At 37.2% G+C, this 23,525-nt stretch overlaps 1 protein-coding gene across 1 annotated transcript; it reads left to right on the top strand.

Moving 5' to 3' along the window:
- Positions 1-4,842: 4,842 nt before the first annotated feature.
- LOC127639080 (troponin T, cardiac muscle isoforms-like) lies at positions 4,843-12,935 on the top strand. Its single transcript, XM_052120924.1, has 11 exons — positions 4,843-4,968; positions 5,764-5,790; positions 5,904-5,925; positions 6,006-6,063; positions 6,176-6,292; positions 6,383-6,460; positions 6,550-6,663; positions 9,340-9,452; positions 9,606-9,696; positions 11,898-11,935; positions 12,662-12,935. The coding sequence occupies exons 1-11, from the start codon at positions 4,920-4,922 to the stop codon at positions 12,705-12,707; spliced, it is 753 nt and encodes a 250-aa protein (XP_051976884.1). The 5' UTR covers positions 4,843-4,919; the 3' UTR covers positions 12,708-12,935.
- Positions 12,936-23,525: the final 10,590 nt, after the last annotated feature.

Here is a 23,525-nt window from a genome sequence, read left to right as displayed (position 1 = left end):
TTTGATGTAATAATTCGGGCATCAGGATTGGCCCTTCCATTGGCGTAGCCTGCAATCAGCGACATAACCCTTGCTTTCTTTGCCAGAAGGACTGGCGGTTTGCATACTTTGTGTTTTTTCCTAAATGCTGCTTATTACAGACTATCAAGACAACATGGACACGATGGGTTGTAAACTCCAACTGCCCTTGTGCAACCAACAGATTTGTTTTTAATGACAACAGCTGCTGAGAGGTGAAAATTAGACAATTAAAAACAAAAGTTAAAGTAGATAGCGTATTGACTATTGAGAATTACCTTTAAACCTTTTGCTCCTGCAGTGGCTCCGAAGGTATTTGGTGATTGGCAATGCACTAATTATATGCACTTAATTATTGCATTAGAAATATCAATGCAAGTGGCATCTGTAAATAAATGGTGCTAGATTTTTTATTTTTTGCAATTACTTTTATTCAATTGGTGTCAAGTTCATTTTTATTGGATGTCACATACCCTCAAGTTCATACTTAAATTACATGAGTAGTTCATCACATTAAATGTAGACATGTTTCACTAAAGTCGGACAACTGTAAGGTGTCTAAATACTTTTTTAACACTTAGTTTTAGCATTTTAAACCTCACAACATTTGTTTTGATTATAAAGTGTGCTCTTGAAAATAAAATGTCTCTTGGTTTTACATTTTGTTACCTGATGCAATGACATTCATGCATTTTTAATTGTAGCATAAGTGTCTAAATACTTTCAGGGGCCTCTTTACATAATCCTATGACATAAAACATTCCAAGTTGCACCAGAAAGTGGACAGATTTTTAATGTTAGCTAGTGCTGTGCATAGTACAATGACCTGCATAACAATGTGCTTCAAAAATAGATGACACAAGCAGTCTCCATTTACATGGTGATGACTGGCTGACCTGAACGAGCTCAGACAAGTTTATTGTTTGAAGAGAATGGAGCACCTTTTCCAAGCCTCAGTTTATTATTGGCTAAATGAGCCGCTGCCACTTGTTCATTACATGTTTATTGTGTGAATATTTCCTGCTGGACACTTGGCACTGAGTCTTAAGGACAACATTGGAGCTTTTCCTTTATCAAGGCTTGTTATAAAAAAAAGTAGTGAATTTGAATCTTTACTGATAACCAGTCAATTTTGAGCATAAACACTGCGAAAGTAATTTTCCAGTAAAATATCCTTAAAATAAGATATATTTACTTGTGAAGCAAAATGGCATAAGGCATTACAGAAATCTAACAAAATTATTATATTATTATATACACTGATATGTATGCTTAACACAAGAAAAACATGCCAATGGGGTGTGAATATATATATATATATATATATATATATATATATATATATATATATATATATATATATATATATATATATATATATACTTTTTTAAATGTATACTAAATGTTTTCAAGTAAATGTATCTTGTTTAAAGGCTATTTGGATATTTTTAATGGAAAAAAGACCAAAAAAAAATAAATACTGATTAGGAAAAAGATGTTTGTCTCTCCCATGTAGAAAAGACAGGGTCACTTGTGGGAAAAAAAGACCCTGAAGATGATATGTAGCCACTCCTGTGATCTTCTGTTTCTATATTAGTACATACTTTAAAAAGTGTTCACCAACTGGAAATCATTAGACACTTATGTAGGCTGCCTTTATAATCTGAACTCATCTACTTTATCAGGTATCAACTAGTCATGGCAGACACAGAGGACATTATGGAGGAGGAAGTGCAGTACGTATGACATCATTATTTCAAAAAATTGTATTCCTTTCGCCAAGGGCGTAGCCAGGTAATTACTTTTGGATGGGCCTCCATAAAAATGGATGTTTTTCCCAAATGGTTTTTTCCACATTTTCCTTTTAGGTGGCACATTCAAACAGTTCTTTCACACTTTCAATGATCAGAATTATATGCATTTTTTATCATATTTTATAAATATGTATTTGATGTCATAAAAATATTCTCTAATATTCTGGGTGGGCCTGGGTCTAATTTGGGTGGACACCAATGGCATCATTGGCTACAACACAGCTTTTAGGGCAATGTTCAGAATGGATCAATAGCTTACTACTTACCCTTCCTATACCAGGTTTCAAATTCTAACTGTTTATCTTCCCATCTTTCTCTTGTTTTTCTCTATATTGACCTTGTGTTTGTGTAGGGAAGGTAAGACCGTTTGAAAGTAGTACTTGTTGCCTAATGTTGCACCATTAGCCATATTCTTGCACTAATCTTAATTATGCCCTCATGGAAGTGAAAGCCACCACAGAGAAAGTCTTGCATGCCACTAACTTTGTTTCAGTTGTGAGCAGAGCATGTGCTATTTTCGACTGGGATCATTTCACTTTAGACACACAAGAATCACTTTTGTCCTCGGCTTTGTGTCCAGGATGAGTGAGGAATTAAATTACTCAAGCTCACGTGTGTGCAGCAGACATTCTTACGAGAAGCAGACAATGTCCTGCTCTTGTTCATTTCTTATTGTCTCAGACATCAGTCCTCCTCTACCCCACTAGTGAGCTGTCCATAGTTGTTTATGAATCTATAACTTTTGCTGTTTGCTTGGAAGTTTTTATGGTGTTAACTGATGTCTCTTGATAATGGTGTCCAAATCACATTACATTTAATATTAAAACCCATCATTTAGTCTATGCATTTACACTTATGACATAGAATTGCATCCTGCAAAGGGGTCATTTACAATGTCATTTACAAGCTGTTACGTGTATCTCAATGTTCTGACAAAGGTGATAGATGCACATGAAATGAACTCAGAATTTTGATAATGCTAAGACTTAAATATATGTGCTACTAATCATTGTTATGTTCACACTATAGTGGAGGAAACTGAAGAAGAAGAAGGTATGTGTTGGGTTGCTGTTACCTGCATGAAGTTCATTTAAAATTGACCCCCAAATATAAATACATTTAAAATGAAATTAGGATACATTAGTTGACAACATGTGGCCTAAACTATTATAAACCTCTGCTGTAAAATCATAGATAATTCCCAGTCACGCCGTGTATTCATCCAACCATTCACTCATATAGTTTTGCAATTATTCCTTCCCTCCCTCCCTCCTTCCTTTCATTCATTTGTTTGATTGCCCCTCCTCCTGAAGTGGAAGGTAAAGTTTTGAGATGCATTATACTATATCAATAATTGTATTCATTTATGTATGCACTAACACTGTCCTTGTTTAGTTGTTCATTGGTGTAATTGTATGATGCTCAAAAGCATTTTAACCACTAATAAATATTTTATCTTTACACATATGTAAATCTTGCATGATACTGAAAGACATCTGCATTACTGGATCCATTTAATTATTTCTTTTCACAACAAGTGGAACCTCCACCAGAGGAAGGTAAAGCAACCATCTGACCTTAATTTTGTGGTTACTTAATATTTCCTTAACATATAAACTTTGCAATCACAAGTTTCAATGCTAGGCATTGAATATCTTGTTATATTTTTATATTAGAACTAGGGCTGTCGATTTAACATGTTAATTCAGTGCGATTAATTGTATTAAAAATAACGCTTTAAAAAAATTTACGCAATTAATCGCAATGCACCCGGATTGTAATAAGGAAGATTCCTGAGAAATGCAAGCTTGTAGTACCACCTGTTTACTCCAGAGGGCAGTAATTGAAACATCAGCTGTGTGGCAACGCGTAGTTTATATAGTGAACAAAACAACATTTCAGCATCAACAACACAAACATGTGTTACGTTCTTGCGTTCAAAACACTTGATGGAGCGCAAATCCGAACTAAGAGATCTCAAGATGTGTTCAAATTATTAATCTATATTTAACTTGACACAGTGACCTAAACATTTTATGTTTATGACACAAAGCACCCGAGATGCTACACAAGCATGTCTGATTCAGGTGTACATTCATGAGTCCTTAAACAAGCCCTCATAATAAATCTCCAACTGATTGACAAATTCACTTGTGAAATGGATTGCTGTGAACTGTGTGCCAATGATTGACTTATGATCAATAATATGGTAGTAAACAATACATTGTATTCTAAAGCCGCTTTTTGTATTGTCTTATCAATGATTAACTCTTCTGCTACATGAATGTAATGCATTTAAATTATCTGAATATCTTATATATATATATAACATTTTAAAATATTTAAATATTACTATGTATAATTATTTCATCATTATATATTGAATTATTGTTATATGAGGGGCTTTCTCAGCAAATTTTTGTATATGCGATCAATTAATCAGGACATCATATAAATAATTCGATTCAAAATTTTAATCAATTGACAGCCCTAATTAGAACCACACCCAGAGGTTGAAGATTGATTACCCAATCAATCTTCATATTTTGCTTTTACTGTTAAAACATAATTTATTCAAACATTTTGGTATTTTAATTATTATAAAAATATATAATTGTATATCATCATAGTTACAGTAGTTCATACCGCGTACTATTTAAATCATTCAATTAGCAAAAATGATGTATACTTTTAATACTTACTGTGTGAAGACCTGCATTCAAGAAATTGAAGCTTCACTAAGTTCCCTTTTAATTTCAATTTAGATTCAGTTCAATTACTTGAATTGACAGAAAGTGATAGTAACTGAAATTCGTGATTCAGTGCTGTCTAAATGAGTTCAAATTCCTTATTTTTCTTCCTCTAGAATGAATATATTTTGCGTGTGGATGTACTGTTTATTAAGACATTTCTTGAATGTCAGGACTTATTGAGTTATGTGTATTAATTCTTAAGCTTTTAAAAACTAACTGATGTGCTGTTCTTATAATAGAGTCTGCTCCTTTTGTAGAAGGTAATTATTACAGTTGTTATGAATATAAAGGTCAATTATACCTTGGTATATCTGTAAATCTTCATACTTTAACCATGAACTTATCTTGTATCTGTACAGAGCAGCCAGAACCTGAACCAGAAGGTAAAGCTCTTTATAGCTTTACATACATTAATATAGTATAAATATGTAGTGTTATGAACAAAACAGTCACCTAAGTGTTTCCGAGACACAAACTTGTTTTTTTTTTTTTTTCATTTTGCAGCTAATATTTAGTCATAAATGCAGAGGAAGGCATAGCTTTGCCTGGCCACATGAATTGACTGGTTGTTTTATATGGCAGATACAGTTCATGTCTTTGATCGGTTTAATTATTTTAAGAGCACTGGGTAGCCACTACCATCAATTCAATTCATTACATTTATTTCCAGTAAATCTAATTAATTTCGTATTACTATGCCCAGAACTATGACTCCATTATGTACGCTTATTTACATATAATTTTCTCTTTAATTATTTCAAAATGTGATGATTTGATGGTGATTTAAAGCAAATGTGTTTTACAACCGCATGATGTCTTCTTGTGGGGTCTAAAGGATGCAACTACATTATGTTTATTCTTAAGGTTTGTATGTCATGATGCAATATATACACTCATTTCCGTCGCATGTGTAAAAATATGGACTGTCAGAACATTGGGTCGACACATTGAGACATACATTTGTGTCCCAGTGCAAGGATATTTTGGGACTGTTACTCTGAAAACCATCAACAAAAGTTAAAAAGGGTGATTCTGGATTGTATGTTCCCAAATTGTTAATTTCCCCTGCCAACTTGTTGCCAAAGGTTTTGGTTAAGTAAATGTTAAGGTAATTAAGACACTGTTTGTGATGTTAATGATGTCAATTTTCCATTCCTTCGTCCGTTTTCATGTAACAGAAGCCCCTGCTGAGGAAGAGGCCACAGGTAGCTTCTTCTGCAATTAGCCATGCTATTTAATTCATTGTGGAAGTGCAAATCTTATGTGAAACATTCTCTGTATGTACATACTGATGTATTTTCTGAATTTGTATCCACAGATGAGACGAAACCAAAGCCAAAGTATGTTCTTTAAGTTATGTATTGTTCTCCAAGCATTCACCCCGTTTCAATCAGTTCTCATGGGTAACACTTTTTAACAGGTTCATGCCTAACATCACCGCTCCAAAGATTCCTGAAGGAGATAAGGTGGACTTTGATGTGAGTGAACTTGACTTTGTCGTTTCTGATTTTAAAATCACTTCCTCTATATACATTCACATGCAAGTGCAATACATTTGTGTGTGTGTGTGTGTGTGTGTGTGTGTGACAGGACATCCACAGGAAGCGTCAGGAGAAGGATTTAACAGAGCTGCAGTCTCTCATTGAAGCTCATTTCATTCAGAGGAAGAGAGATGAAGAGGAGCTGATCGCTCTGGTCAACAGAATTGTGAGTCCTGCATACTGTAACTACAACTTAAAACAGACTCTTTTAGTCTTTGCATGTGATTGACAGTTCTTTATTGGTGGCTGCATGCAGGAGAAGCGTCGTGCAGAGAGAGCAGAGCAGCAGAGAATCCGTGCAGAGAAGGAAAAGGAGAGACAAGCTCGTCTGGCCGTGAGTGACACTCCCCTTAGCCAATAGGAAGTATGCATTAACTTCCGGTAAGGAATGAGAACAAAGTGAAACTCATTGCCTCTCTACAGGAAGAAAAGGAGAGGAGAGAGCAAGAGGAACAGAGGAAGAAACATGATGAGGATGCTAAGAAAAAGAAAGCTCTTACCAACATGACACACACGTATGGAGGAATCCAGCAGAAGGTCAGAATTACAGATTTGAGGCCAACTAATGAAGGCATTGGTCCTTGCAAAGTATTACACTTGATATTGAATGGATTTAAAATGTCAAAATTGGCTTGAAAAAGGCAGGTTTTGTCATTTATGAAATACAATTATTTTGTTTCCCTTACATAAATGTACAGTGGCTGCACAATAAAACTGTGAGGGTATCAGAAAGTAATATCATGGTGCTTTGATATATAATGATGCTGAATGATATAATTTGAATAATTGAAAGGGCCAGCGGTAATTTAGAAAACATACAATTTAACATGACATTAAATTTAGATTTTAAATTCAGAAATTAATTACTTAGTAATGCATTACACCCAACACTGCTTATGAATGTAAAATATAGTTTTAAATATCAAAATATTTCTAAATACTTGAAATATGTCTCTCTTTTTGGTCAACTTTAGGTTTGATCAATTTTACATTTACATATTTTTTACATTTACATTTTACATATTTATGTAATATTTTCCTATATTTTTCAATAGTAAAATCTTTCTGTCCTAATTTCTTCACTTTCAAGTGTTATTTTATTGCTCTGATTAAACCCACGAGCCCTTATTTCTCATGAAGCACATCCTTTGAGATATAATTTCATCACTCCACAGAAATAAAGTGTCCTCTGTGTCACTGTGTGTATGAACCAGGAACATTTGCAATTACACAATCGTTTAAAAGTGAAACCGGAGCGCTTTGCGTTCACTATCACAGTTTATACTTGTTCGTTTATATTTTCGCGGGAATTTGACTCCAACTCGTGTTTCTGATTCTGAGCTCTTGAGAAGCTCTTCACGCGCTACTCCAGACAGGAGCTGGTTGACGTCTGCGGTACAGCTCATTGGACTTCAATTGAATGACACACAAAAGCGCCATTCATGGCATTTATACAGTATATTCGCTTAAAATTCCCTTAATTTTGTATTAAAATGTGAATGGAATTAGAATGCCCAATAATCACAGTTCTCTCAAATAACCATGATCAGACAGTTATTTGAAGAGGCCCTATGCTTTATGATTGTACCTTTCCTTTAGTGTGCAATATAGCTGTTTGTGCATCTAAAAGGTCTGCAAAGTTACAAAGCATAAAGTCCATGCCAAAGGGAGTTACTCTCTCCCACAAAAAACACTGCTCCTGAACTGCCTGAAACGCCTGGTTTGCAGTCCAGCCATTACTTCCGTGTCATAGCTATGTCATTATGTATGGCACTTTTCCACTGCACTTTACGACTCGGCTCTGCTCGCTTTTCCACTGCTGTTTAGTGCCGCGACATCATCTTAAACGCGACACAAACAATAAACAATAACACGACCGTTAGCTGTTAGCTACTAGCTCATTGTGCTGCATTAAGCAGTTGTTGCATGCTGATTTTACTCAAGTGTAACAGTTAAATTGGCCTGGTTGTTTTAGAAACAAGCTTTCCAGTAGCTGGTCAACTAAATAAAGTGAAGCTTTCAAGCAGAGTATAGAGTTAATGTACCATCCTCCATCATGGACTCTCCCTCCCATTGTTCGCTGGTTTAGATAGCATCCATTTGGTTGAACCACTTCCACTTTTCCTTGAGGTTCTGTAGTCACTTTGAAGTTTTTTTTTAACTTTTCCCTACACGGTTGGTAGGTCCGGTGTTAGCCGTGTCTCAGCTGTTCAGCCAATAAATTAGATTTTTTGGTTTCGTTCGTTGCTAAAGAGAGGAACGTCTGCATCTCATTTATTGACGCACAGCCATTTCTTTTTACAATTCGAAAGTCGCATTAACAAATTAAACTGCTATCGCTGTAGCTAACTTTAAAACTAGCGGGTTGATGTCCCGTGTCGAAAATCCAGTAACACTGGTAGTGACATTTCTCTCTGAACAATCAGTGATCTGCAGGGACTTGACGTCACATTTAGGATCGGCTCGGCTCGCTTGGAACCTCGACTGAGGTGGTACTAAAAAAAAGTACCAGGTACTATCCACAGTGGAACACCCCCAAAAGCTAGCAGAGACATGTCTAGTTGTACAGTGCTGTGGAAAAGCCCCATATGTAACACACCTGTATAATACCCACCTAATGCATGGGAGCTGAAACTCGGTTATGGTAAGGGCCGTTACAAATGCTCTAAAAGGTTGACCAATAACAACAGACTGGGCCAGCTGACCAATCAGAGCAGATTGGCTTTTCGGAAAGGGGGCTTTAAAGAGCTACAACAGAGTGTTTCAGAGCACTGTACAGTATGAGAAAAATAATGTGTTTTTGAACATTAAAGCATGTAAACCTATTCTAGTAGACCCCCAAAATAAAATTATGAACCTGTAAATATAGCATAATATGGGCTCATTAATAATCATGTCAAAAAAGAATCACTTTGGTACATGTCCAAAACAAACTTGGTATTTTTTATGTTAGCATTGTAGCGTTGTTGTATTTGTAAAGAATACCATAGTATTACCATAGTAAATGTCCAAAAAAAAACATGGTATTGCCATGCTTGATGTCCAAAAACATGGTAGAACTGGTACTTTTTTGTTAGTGTTGTCAAATGTGTTTCATCATAAATTAAGAACCACGTGACTAATATCCATAAATAAATACCCAAACTAAGACCCCCCACAGGCAGAATCTACTTTTCACTTCCTAAATCTATTGGCATCAATCGTGTCTGGCAGGGCGAGGGTCGTAAAGGAGCAAAGAAACAGACGGAAAGAGAGAAGAAGAAGAAGATCCTGACTGATAGGAGGAAGCCACTTAACATTGACCATCTGTCTGAAGATAAACTCAAGTAAGCAACCTCACACACTTTAGAGGGAACTCAACTGAAATTATGTGATTCTGAAATATTATCTGGTCAGTTGAGGTCTTTGCTCACACAGTTCTAAGATCAGTGCGTGTTGTGAATGTGACCCCCGATGAAGCTTCTGATTGGTTCTCGCAGAGAGAAGGCCAACGAGCTGTGGCAGTGGATGATGCAACTGGAGGCCGAGAAGTTCGACCTCGGCGAGAAACTGAAGAGACAGAAATATGACGTAAGTCAACTTGGTTTGCACAAGTTCATGCAGGTGCCTGATTGTGGGATGTAGAAAAACATTTAGCATAATCATTTAAAAGATGACTATCAACTGTAGTTTTAAATCACAGACCAGATTAAATTTGTGGATCGCGGTCATGTTGCAATAACATGACAACATCAGCACTGTAGAATTGCATCGTCACTGAGCATTTTTGTCTTTTTCTCTAGTAAAAAAACATCTAAACATTCTTAAAACAAGATTTTCTTGACAAGCAAAATTACAAGATTTTTTGTCTTGTTTTCAGAGAAATCTAACATTTATGCTTTTATATCAAGACAAACTATTTGCCAATGGGGTAAGAAAAACCCCTTAATTTTAAGGTAAAACAAGTTTATTTTTCATACCCCGTTAGCAAATAGTTTTTCTTTTTGTAAGCATTAACAACTTTTGTTAGGTTTCTCTCACAACTAGACAAAATGTTATACGTCATTTTGCTTCTCAAGTAATTTTTGCTCGTTTTAAGGACATTAAGATATTTTTACTGGAGAACAAGACAAAATTACTTTTTAAAAGTAAGGAAAATTCGTTTTTGCAGTGCTGACGTTGATTTCCTTGTGCCATGTTGCCTTAAATTTAAGAACATTTATGTCATTTTTTTTAGATCAAGTCTAGTAAAAACGATCGTAAAAATAATAAAAACGTTATGCTAGTTTGATTTCGACGTAAATCACCCTTTAAAGTCAACATGAAATCAACATTGACCCTACATTTACTTCCTTAATACATATTCTTGATCATATTGTGAAAGAAATGTTTGTCCCACCTGAGAAACAACTTTGATATTCAGCTGATGTCACCAAACCACCAAAACTTTTCCCCTCCAACCACCTGTCACATAGAGACAACTTTCCACTATCTAATCAATTCTGAATAATTAAAGGGTTAGTTCACCCAAAAATGAAAATTCTCTCACCATTTACTCACCCTCATGACATCCCAGATGTGTGACTTACTTTCTTCTGCTGAACACAAATTAAGATTTTTAGAAGAATATATCAGCTCTGTAGGTCCTTACAATGCAAGTGAATGGGTACCAACATTTTACTATGCACCAAAAGAGCATAAAGGCATCATAAAAGTAATCCAGACGACATCAGTGTTTTATCCATGTCTTCTGAAGTGATATAATAGACGTGGGTGAGAAACAGATTTTGAAGTCCTTTTTTTTACTATAAATCTCCACTTTCATTTTCATTTCCACATTCTTCTTTAGTTTTATGATGATTTGCATTCAGTGGTCAAAGGTGGAGATTTATAATAACAAATGACTCAAACATTGATCTGATTCTCCCCCACAACTTTAATATTGCTTCTGAAGATATAGATTTAACAACCGGAGTCATTTGGATTACTATTATGCTGCGTTAATGTCCTTTTTGGACCTTCTGAGTTCTGGTCACCATTCACTTGCATTGTACGGACCTACAGAGCTGAAATATTCTTCTAAAAATCTTCATTTGTGTTCTGCTGAAGAACGTAAGTCAAACACATCTGGGATGGCATGAAGGTGAGTAAATAATGAGAGAAATTTCAATTTTGGGTGAACTATCCCTTTAATATCCTTTTTGGAGCTTCAAACTTAATTTGTTCAGCATTCACTTGCATTGTACGGCCCAACAGACGTCATATCTCCATTAAAATGTCTTTGATTGTGTTATTCGGAAGAAAGTAAGTCATGAGTTTGACGATATAATGGTGAGTAAATGATTTGAGAATGTTTTTTTCTGGGTGAAAGATCCCTTTAAATGAAGATGTTTTCTTATTAAATTACATTATGGATACTTTCACATGTTGACTTTAAATGTTCGACTCGGCCAGTAAGGTAGTTCCCATTTTGGAGGCGTGCCTGTCTAAAATTGTGACTTACTTCCAGATGAACGTTCTCCAGACCCGAATCGCTGAACAACAGAAGTTGTAAGTAACTGGCTGTGAGAGCGCAAACCTCACTGTTGTGTAGCCTGCTATCAGTAACTGTTGTCGGTCAGATTTGTCTCGGGTCTCCACCATGGGTCAAGGCAGGTGATGTGCTTGTGGCTCTGATCAGGCACTGGCGCTCATTCGGATGTCTGAAGCTCCACAGGTTTCCCCTTCAGCTGGTCCTGTTCACATGTGTTTTGTTTTGTGCTTAGCAAGGCTTCCATATTTGTCCCTTACAGATTACTCAGCTTCTGGCTAGAGTCAAGGATCATCAGAGGTAAGGACCCTGAGCCACACTGGTCACTTTCCCCTGGTTTCAAAGAGCCCCGGGTCAGAGGAAAGATGTTGAGGTCTTTTGAACCCACCCTGCTGAAAAGACCAGCATGGAAATTCGGGTCTAAGCTGCTCTTTTCAGCAGGGCAGGCCCATTGAAACCATACGGTCCTGACAGGGGCGAGCTCGAAGCATGCGGTTCAGCTCAATCTCAGCATCAAAAGGGGAAATTTTTTAGGATCTTTAGACTCAATCCTAATAGGACCAGTTTAAGTGGCTCCTTCAGTTCATATCCTAATGTCCTCGCCAATACCCTGAGATTGGCACGTACTGTACATGGAGACTAAAAATACAATTATATATGCAGATCAATGTACAATATTGTATCATTTACAAGATATAAGCTGTAAGATATTGTAACGTATTGATTGGACATAGATGAGAGAAACTCAAATGCAACGGTAAGTTAAAGTAAATATTTTGTCTCGGGAGACGGAGCCTGTATGCTGAATAAAAGGGTAAGAAGAACAACACTAGGGCAAAACAGATTGCAGGCTTCTCAGTGTGAACATGGTCTGCATGGATCACTCATAAAAACTGTACTGCCTTGTGCATGTGTGTATGAAATATGTCTTTTCTTATGTTCGACCCCCATGTTTGCTGTATTAGACATTTTATTTTATGTGAAGCCAAATAAAATTGGTAATTTTGTATTTATTTTTTTTTGCAGTGCCAAGGGCCGTGGCAAGGGCAAGGTTGGTGGCAGGCTGAGGTAAACATGACACAGACCAAGATGGCCCAGAAATCAAGAAGACATTGTCACATGATCAACATATGCAGTTGTAGTCATTATAAAATTGCTATTATGTTTGACTGCACATGTAGAGATGGTAAAGTGAAATGTTTTGCTTTTGCCTTGTTGTTTTTCTGCCTTTTTGTCTTGGACACACATGAATTCTGCAGTTATCACTTAATATCATGTATATTAAAAGATTCAAACCATCTACAAAGCGTTACTGGTGCATTGTGTATTTTGCATTTGTCATAGATCAGTCAAAGAAATTATATTTTATTTAATCAAATTAAATCAAATAAATAATATTTTGACAAGCTGAGTAATAGATACCATATATAACCCGAGTTAAAGCCATAGAAATACGTTGAAGCAGTGTGATTCACATAGATTACCACAGGAGGGCGCCGGTCAGTTGAGTCCCTGGGCTCGACAAAGAAGTTGAAGTGGTGTAATGCAAACAAATTGCCACAGGAGGGCGCTGTTTAGCTCAGTTCCTCTGACTCCAGTGAAAACATTGGCTATTTAAAGCATTCCTTCGAGAATAATTTAGGATCTCATATTACACTCAAATATATATACATTTGTAAAAAAAAATAATAATAATAAATGATGCAAAAATGGCCAGATAATTTTTATTGATGGGCTATTTGTATTAAATCAATATATCAATGCAAATTGTAGTACATTGTAGTTATGCCAATTTTTTTCATCAATTTAATCATTTTAAATCAAAAGCATAATTTATCATTTACAGCCATTGAAATACGTTAAAGCTGTGTAATGCAAACAAATTACCAGAGGAGGTCGAGTCCTTGGGCTCTAATGAGTTCTGAAAGCTCGATTTGCAGCAGTGTAATGCACACAAATCACCACTTGAGGTCGCTGTAAAGTTCCTCTGACTTAGAGGTGTAATTCACATTAACAGCCACAGGAGGGCGTTCACGTTACTCATTTTAATTCAGCCGATTTAAATTCCAGGACGTTTTTTTTTTGTCTTTCTACAGACGATTTTACCAAAAGTGTAATTATTTGAACATGTTAATTCAAATGATTAAATCTTCCAGTATTCATAAAGGACTGTGATAGGTCCACCCAGACCAGCGTTGAGAAAAGTTACGGGTATGACGTGAAATTGCTACTGCGTTACTTCAGCAGCCGTCAAGACAATGATTTAAATTACCTGAATAATGGACTACTGAGAAACCGCTATAGCCACTGAACTGAAATACACTGTGAAGTGTTAAAAATAGGAGCGTTAATATTTAGCCCGTATTACAAAGTTGCCTCAGTTTGTTCCTGGGAGGCAGCAGGTATCCTAACCATATGAAGCTTGTATGGCTGAGTAGCCTGCCAGGAACAACGCACAACGTATTATTTAGGCCCATTGGATATGATTACAGTAATCAGAGCATACATTATTTATCAGAGATGAACCACGTCTATTTAAATGAATGGGAGAAATTGGAAACGCCCAAACCAAGAAGCTATAGCGCCCAACTGTCATTCGGATATTAAATGTAAGTCCCGCCTTACAGGTAAAACAGCCAATCACCTTTTAGATAAAGACATCGCCTGTCAATCAACTCGCTAAAGCGCATGCGCATTAGCTATACAAGACGGTAAAATTGCGTGTTTTAGTGTTATATGAGGTAAAAAAGTACGATTTATTATTCCAATATTATCAAAACGTATTTATGATTTGAAATATGTTCTTTGATCGTAATCTTGACAAAAGATTTTTAGATTTTGGTCTTTCCCCATTCAAGCAGTTAAGAGTTACACTGGCATGACTGGAAATAGCCTCCCGATAGCGTTCCAAAGATGGCCGACAGTGGACTGACTTGCTAGCAGTGTTGCCAACTATTTTCAATGGAAAGTAGCTAAAGCCTGCTCGAAAGTAGCTAAATGTCGCCAGATGACGTCATGCGTCATTAGCATATTAATGACGTCATCGCGTCGTATTTGCATTCTGCCTAATTTGTCGGTAATGTAGCCTACTTCAGTTTATAATAACGGTTATCTCCCCTAAACCGTGCTCATACTGTTTTTATATAAGTATATAGCCGAAAAACGGTCAAATTAAATGTTTTGAATTAAAACAAAGGAGAAGGCAGCTAATATGTGATCACTGATTGGTTCCTGCTAACACAGCGTGCACATGCGCAGCTCATTCATGTCTATGTCCGCTGGCGTGCAGTCAACGGAATGTGCTGCTCCTCTCAGCCGCTCACTGAACAGAGCAGACGCAGCGGGGAAGTAAGACCTCACGCTTGCAGTACTGGCGATATTTGGAATTTGGAAAGTTGCTAAGGTTTGTCCAAAAAGTCGCTAGATTTGTCGCTAGTCGCTTTTTTGAAAAAATGTCGCTAAAGGTGTCTGAAAAGTCGCTAAAAATAGCGACAAAGTCGCTAAGTTGGCAACAATGCTTGCTAGAAAGACTTTGAATTAGAGCTAATGTCTGCGTCGCAAAGCCCCGCCCAGTTCCAACACCTGTTGTTTATTGCCAATTTCCATTCAATCTGCTCATTCTATTTACATGAAATTAGCACTGAAAGTGCACATCTCATGGAAGATTTACAACTATTGCCACAACTTTTTCTTTGTTTTTGTCTGAAGAATATTAAGAAGGTTACTCACTAATTTAAAGGTACAAATTGCTCCACTAGATCTGCTGTAAAGAAACTCCATCTCTATACATGGATTTTACACTGTTTATGAATGTACAAGACTGTAAAATGTATGTACAAGTGTTCTGGTAATGGGCATTCATCTGTTTGTAGTCATTAATGTGGAAATGTAAAGTGCTTTTTTTTTTTTATCATGTATGTGTTGTTTATCTGCTGTGTTCAGGTCAGTCATTGTAATTTGTGGTTGATCTGGATGAAACAATGTATTTTGAGTGCATGTCATCCTTTTTCTTTTTCTTTTTTTACCTTATCTGTTAAAGTGTATAGTGTAGGATTTGGACTAATGAATTTAGAGAATACAGTGACACCTAAACCTCTCTCTATTTATTTCTCTCCTGCAGTTAGTCTGTGCATGTGAAGTCTTTGTGGAGGTTCGTCATAAAGGAGCTGAACATCTGACTCTGATTTCAGCAAGAAATACAGAAAAACCTCCATCTTACCCAACAAACTTGTTGCTCAACTCGCTCCTGACAGGATTTGAACTGGCATGGGAGGTGGGCATGCTAATGAGGAGGCTAAAGCCTCTAGCATCAGTCACTAGTGCACCTCTTGATGCCAGGGGAGTGAGGTTTATACACTGCAAAGCTACCTACCAGCTGGCCACCATTACACTCACCCTCCTAAACCTCACTCCCACCCGGCTCATGGCACCACTATAACCAGTTCTGCTCAATCTGCTCCAAGTGAGTTTTTAACCAGCATCTCTGGAATGGGAGGCGGGCACACTAACGAGGAGGCTAAAGGCTATGGCCTCTAGTGTCAGTCACTAGTGCACCTCTTGATGCCAGTGGAGTGAGGTTTATACACTGCACAGCACAGCACGTACCAGCTGGTTACCATTACACATACTCCACACATTGCAGTCATATGCATATAAAGTATGAATATACTGTATGTCTATCCCTAACCATTTAAGATGGAATACCACATTCTCATTTAAGCACTGTTTAAGCAATCATGGATATATAGTGGAGTGGTGGTGGCATCGTAGTAGGCTAAAGCACTATGCTGTTAAGCAGAAGGTTGTCGGTTCGGTCCCCACAGCCACCACCATTGTGTCCTTGAGCACAATGCATAAATGTAAATGTAAATATAACTGATTAAAAGTTTGATGCTTTTTTCCAGACTGTATCTTTTGTCAACAGGCTCCAGTCTACTTTAAGGATGTCAATAATACTTGGAGGAATCTATCTGCTGTTATTTCTATGCAACGTGATGAATCAATCTTGAGCTGCATGAAAATTATGTCATGAGAATGCTCATGTCACAAGAACATTGACTTTGTCGTTATAGACAAAACATTGATTGAAATGATCAGTACTTGCAAAAGTGTCTGCTATTTGTAGATTGATCGACCGATATAGTTTAAGGCGGACACTGATTACTTTTAAGTGAAATCCATATCTGATTTTTAATCAATTTAATATTCTGTTTTTACACACAATAACTAAATCGTTCATCTCCAACCTCTGAAGGTGAACAGCCTGGTTTATGAAACTAATCTCATGCATAGTCAATAAAGACTTATTTAACCTGCTTTATTGGCAATGCACGCTTGTCAAGTACTTTTTATTAATGTAACTTAGATTCAAGACTTTGCACAGTGTGCTTATGCTTTATTCAACTTTATCAGTTTACTAATAGACACTAACAATTGATGACTAATGCTATGAAATTCAGCCAGAATATTTATCAACCATCCAGCCACTCCACTGCCATCCAGCAAAATCTATAATTCCCAAATACTTTTATTTTTTAATGACTTTCTAATTTATTCTGAGTTCTGTCATGCTACCTAAATCCATATACTCACTTTGGACTTTTAACTGGAATGTGTTTGCTCTGTTTCTTTCCCCAGGACACTACATTTTTACACACTGTACATATACTGTCATACTGATGTAATACTGTCATCATGCCATATTGTTGTATTGGTGTACAACTGCATACAAGTACGTGCTTTATTATGTAAAGTAATTTTCTGTGTGTGCACAAAATCATACGTATCTACAAGAAAAATGCAGTTTTGTTCCCTTATGTTTGCATGACAATAAATGCTGAGTTGACTTGGATGTACAAAGAGAATTATAATCTTTATCATTATCTTCTGAATATTTGTCAGCAAATAAAAATGGTCCAAATAACACATTCAGCTCTCATTAAGTTGCTACTTGGCTAAATACATTTCAAGACTTTCACCCACTGTTGCACTTGTGTACATGGTCGTGTGACAATAAAGTGCTTTGATTTGAAATAATTCTCTAATCAACAATGGCGAATGGCCTTTTCAATATAAACACAAATTCCGTAAGTAGTGTGTGTAAGAAAAAAATGGGCATGTGACATTTATGTCTGTGTGTATGTTCATGTTTGATTGTTGAACAAACTTCTACAGAAAAGCTCTTCAAAAGCTCATTAAGTGAACTGGAGCTGAGCAGCTCTTGCACAACTGGGTTCTCATGAATCAGTTGTGAATTCTAGAGATTTAATGGTTTCCAATCTGAAAAAAAAAAATCATATAGTTCAGGTCACTCCTTACCCTCTAAAAAAAGGCACCAGATCAGTAGAGATCAGCTTCAGCTATATGAAAGCATGAATTGAGTCTCAGCTGGAGTGGAATCAGTAACACTGAGGTCATCGATTCCAGCACACTCCAACCCATTTCAAAAAAGCTTGAGCCATCATATCACCCTAATGACATTTTACTGTAGGTTATGATAATGTATCAGGAGCACAAACCATTCTGTAGTGGCTCAGAAGGTAGTGTAGCTAAAATTTTAAAGGCTCCAGGTTTGATTCCCAGCTCTGCTGGTCTTTTTCGCTTGTAAAAATCACAAGGATGAGGTCTTATAAAAAAAAGATATGACCGACAAAAAAAGTTTATTGAATGCAGTGTCTCAGTGGCTCAGTGGCATGAGCATGTTCTCCAATGTGGAGGATCCTGGTTCAAATCCCAGACTGGACACAGGATTGTGTGGTGATATCAGAGTGCTCCAGATATGCCAAATCATCAGAGATGAGCCTGGATGGCTGGCTGGGGCAGTAAAGTGGGGGCTCAAACATCCTGATGGGCCCCCCAGCCCTCTGGAGTACTATCCAGCAATTGAAAATAACTTAGGTGTTTTTTTTTTTTTTTTAAAACTAAGTTATTTTCAATTGCTGGATAGTACTCCAGAGGGCTGGGGGGCCCATCAGGATGTTTGAGCCCCCACTTTACTGCCCCAGCCAGCCATCCAGGCTCATCTCTGATGATTTAACACATTCAGAGCACTCTGATATCACCACACAATCCTGTGTCCAGTCTGGGATTTGAACCAGGATCCTCCACATGGGAGAACATGCTCATGCCACTGAGCCACTGAGACACTACATTGTTTTGGGGGGACATACAACAAATTTAGAGCATGCCTTTGTATAAGTTTATGTTCACCCTGGGGATCAAACCCATGGCTTTAGCATTGCTAGTGCATGAGCACACAGGAAAAAACCAGAGCAAACACCACAGCAGTTGAAGTGAACATTTCCAACCCACAACACCATTAAAGACAACCATGACTGCCTGACACATTACACTTCACAAGCTGCATGGTTTCAGACAGTCAGCTGGTTACAGTCTGGACCTGGTTACAACCTCTGAGATGTGAGACCAGCTTGAGATCATAGAAACTCATCTACTTTGGGACTTGTGGAAGAGTTCACTTTTTACTGAATGTTTGTTTTTGAGTCTTAAAGCACTTTTGTGACATGAGGCACATGTGTCTATTAATTATGAGCTGATCTTGCACACTCACACAACAGAAACCAGAACATCCCATTAACCCACAGAGATCATGTTGTTCATGCTTTGAAAATATATTTGATAACCTAAAGTTTAGTATCTTCAACACAGTATCTCACAACATAATCTCCTAACCTAACTCTTATTCTGTAACTTCAGGCAGCTCTAATGCCCCTAAAAACATAATGTAAAATCAATCCCATATAATAATGTGGAACATATAATGGAAGGTTTTCAGTAGATAGTGAAGATTATGACATCTACACTATTATCACATATTTGATCATTTCTGTCCTTCTGGAGGATATCTGATCTTCAAAGTCCATCTCCATCTTCCTTTGGCAGATGAATATCTGAAATACAATGCAACAAAATATGAAGATTAACATTGTTGTAGGGAGTTTTTGTAGCTGTCTGCGTAAAAGAATGCATACATTTTTGCATTGCACTTTCATAACATTAATGCACATGCCCATCTCTTTGTGAGATTCTTCCCAAAATTTAATACAGAAAACTCTATATATTTTATAAATCATCTTAGGTATCAATAAATATAAAAAGATTTAAGTAGTTGAGAGATTAAATGTCAAAATTTTTCTAACATCAATATTTGTAAAATGTATATATGTTATGTGACTGTTAATAATTTCTGAAAAAAGAAAAACTGTAATAATTATTTTAGCTGTGGGGGAGTCACGTGACACCACGCGAGGAGTGGACGTGTGAGTGGCGAGCTCTGCGCACTTTGCTAATTTGATTACTATTTGTGTCATATAAATGTGAGATTCGATACACCCTGATTCTTAACTGTTCTAGCAAGATAATATGTAAAATATTCCCCGGAGCAACAGGCCAAAAGCCCCAGACTCAATTCGGATGGTGAACTTAAATAAATCCGGTGTGAATTGATGAATATGTAGGCAATGCTGACAAAAGTCATTGCAGACATGGAGGATCTTGCTGTAATACGTAGATCGATTATTTCCATGGAGACGATATTCTCAGAGTTGGTTATAAAATTGTTGGAAGGTGAGAGAAGGATCGATTATCTGGAGTCATCGGAGAGGGAATACTCAGCAAATCCGCTAGCAACCCAGATAGATTTGGAACACGTTTGGGAAAGGTTTTGGAGAATCATAAATGACGAAACAACATGCAAATTGTTGGAATTCCAGAGCAGGAGGAAGGCCAAGATATGGTGAAATTCCTAGACGAGCTCTTCCCGAGACATAACAGGCCATAAGCTGGCTCACAGAGCGAGCTCGCAGATCCACAGAGGGAGACCTGATCAATTCTGACCAAATTTCTGAGATCATCCGATAAAGATCTTGTGTTACGCGATGCAAGGAGCAAAGGAAAGCTTTCTTGGAAGAACCACAAAATGTTCTTGTTCCCAGACTTTGCGAATTCGACAAGAGAGAAAAGTGATCGATTCAAGGAATGCAAGAATCTCTTACATCAACGTAAGATTGTTTTTGCAATGATGTTTCCGGCCAAACTGAGAATAGATACTAAGGATGGCCGCCCACAGCAAGCATTGTTTTCATAAAAACATTGGAGTGAGTAAGCCATTTGTTGGTATTCATTTTGCCGCCTAGTGGACCTGTCTCATTATACATACACGCGACAGCCCGAGGAAGTTGGGCACCTTTTTCTTTTCTTTTTGTGCTGTTCCGCTTAACGGCTGGAGTTTGTTTTGTGTAGAATCATTTCTTCGCAACAGCTTGTGGATACATCTGCTCATTTTGGGTGCTTATGCCTCCTGATGGCTGGATTTGGTTTTGTGGAATATTTTTTGTAGGACAGTGGAGTGACCTGAAGAGCTGAATCCAAAGTTCCGCTAGCGGCTGGAGCTTGTTTTTTTAGAGGCGCACACACCTTCAAGACAGTTAAGTAGATGAATCTATGTGGGGTTTTTTGTGTGTGTGTTTATTTCCCTTACTTGCTGGTGTCTGTTATATAGACTATCTTCTGTTGTGTAATTCTGTTTTACAAATATTTGTATAGAAACACCGGACTTGAGCAATCCGACAGCAAAGTTGTTGCAGGGGCTCTCAAAGGCATACATGGACTGTTTGAGTTTAAAAGGATGGACGCCAGTTGGCGCTGTCGTGCACAGGGTTAATGCATACATTTTCATTTTTTCCGTTTTTTTTTGTTTTTGTTCTGGGGAAAGTTCAGGGGTTGATTGTTGCACCAATGTGGAATGTGGTCTTTATAATTTTATTTTTGACACAAAATAAATTTTTTCTTATATGTCAAAATGTCAAATGTTAATACGAGTGGACGGTCTCTCTCCACGTGGTATGTGACTGGGTTGGGGCACCCAGTAAGAAATATGATATAGTTTTTCTTCAAGAAATGCATCTTTCCCCACAGGAAGCCGAAAAGTTTGGGAAGATATGGGGTGGACATGTTTTCTGTAGTGTGGGCTCGAGTAAGAGCAGGGGAGTCATTACATTGATAAGTAAACATCTACAATTCAAATTTCTCAAACAGATTAATAATAAATTAGGAAGAGTCATTATTGTTTTAGAAGAAATTCAGGGGCAAAGGTTGATTTTAACTAATATATACAAACCTAACGTTGATGATTCATATAGTTGCCGCTTTAATGTATCCCTTTTGAAAAATCCTGAATTTCAATAAATGTTAAAGGCTGAAATCAATGTTTATATGGAGACCAACTGGTCCTCAGTATCCTCTGTAAGCGTGGCTTGGGAGGCACTTAAGGTGGTTCTTTGGGGCTGGATCATACAGTATGCCTCATTCATCAAAAAATCATAAGCACGAGAACTTGTGGAGTTGGAAGGGAATATTAAAAGTTTCGAGGCAGATCTGAGTCACCGAATGTCGTCTGATGGCCTCAGAGAATTGAATCGATTTTGTCATGGAAGGACCATGAGTTTTGACTATTCAGGGCAAGACAGTCATACTTTGAGTCGGGGGACAAAGTAGGGAAGCTTTTGGCTAGATATATAAAGCAGAGAGAGTCTTTTTCTAGCATTCTAATGAAATCTGCTGATGGTAAAATATTTCCTGTACCTCAGCCATTGATATTAATAATGTTTTAAAAGAATTCTATCTTGATCTCTGTAGTTCCATGTCTTTGTCTACTAATGAAAATATTAGAAACTTTGAGGAACCATTAGAACTCCCTAAACTGATGACTGAACAAAACATTTCTCTTGATTCTGAGATAACCTTGGAGGAGCTTGGTGAGATAATTAAAGCCTTGCCTACAGGCTACAGGACTGGCTCCACATTTCCTAGATGTTTATACGGAATCATTAAAGAATGGAAAGCTTCCACCAATCATGACACAATCCCGGATCAGTCTGATTCTTAAAAAGGACAAAGACACAAGCGAGTGCAAGAGTTACCATCCAATTTCCCTGATCCAGCTAGACGTAACATTTTGGCAAAAATCCTGGCTAACCGATTAAGTAAAGTTATGATGACTTTTATACATATAGATCAGGTGGGGTTTATTCATGCCTGCAGCTCTTCTGATAACATTAAGCGTTTCATCAATATTACATGGTCAGTGGCAAATTATTTTTCTCACTTGATGCCAAAAAGGCATTTGATATGGAAGAATAGGATTATCTTTTTAAGATTTTGGAAATACATGAGTTTGGGAATACTTTTATTGGATGGATTAAGTTACTTTATTGACATACGGTAGTGGCAGTACTAACCATTGCATTAATTTCAGATTATTTTACTCTGTATAAGGGCACCTGGCAGGGTTGTCCTCTTTCCCCATTATTGTTCTGTCTAGCCCTGGAACCATTAGCAGCCATGATAAGAAAGGAGGATGATTTTCCAGAGGTGGTGGCAGGAGGTTATAAGCTTTTGCTTTACGCAGATTATATTTTATTATTTGTCTCCGACCCCACTAGATCTATGCCTTGCCTCCACAGAATTATGAATACCTTTTCTAAGTGCTCAGAATACAGAGCCAATTGGTCTATATCTGAAGCTTTGGCTCTGACAGCATACTGCCCAGTAACAGTCTTCCAGCCGGGTGCCTTCCAGTAGCCCAAACAGGGCATTAAGTATTTGGGTATTTTATTCCCTGCAAATTTGTGTGATTTATTTAGAGTTAATTTTGACCCCTTAATAAAAAAAAATGTCAAGCGCTGTGAGCAGGTGGGCTTCATTACATTTATCTTGGGAAGGTCCATGTTATTAAAATGAATTGTATTCCAAAATTAAACTACCTGCTACAGACTCTCTCTGTAGATGTCCCCCTCTCTTATTTCAAGCAATTTGACAGCATAGCGAAGTCCTTAATTTGGAATGTGAAACATCCCAGATTTCATTTTAA

Source organism: Xyrauchen texanus, chromosome 47, assembly GCF_025860055.1.
Source record: "Xyrauchen texanus isolate HMW12.3.18 chromosome 47, RBS_HiC_50CHRs, whole genome shotgun sequence".
Taxonomy (NCBI): Eukaryota; Metazoa; Chordata; class Actinopteri; order Cypriniformes; family Catostomidae; genus Xyrauchen; species Xyrauchen texanus.
This window is presented reverse-complemented; position numbering and strand designations above follow the sequence as displayed.

Excerpts from the sequence above, each read along its gene's own strand:
- LOC127639080 (XM_052120924.1), top strand. The coding sequence starts at position 4,920 with ATGAACTTATCTTGTATCTGTACAGAGCAGCCAGAACCTGAACCAGAA. Across the intron at positions 5,791-5,903 it reads TGCTGAGGAAGAGGCCACAG|ATGAGACGAAACCAAAGCCA; the intron begins GTAGCTTCTTCT and ends TTGTATCCACAG. Across the intron at positions 9,697-11,897 it reads TGAAGAGACAGAAATATGAC|ATTACTCAGCTTCTGGCTAG; the intron begins GTAAGTCAACTT and ends TGTCCCTTACAG.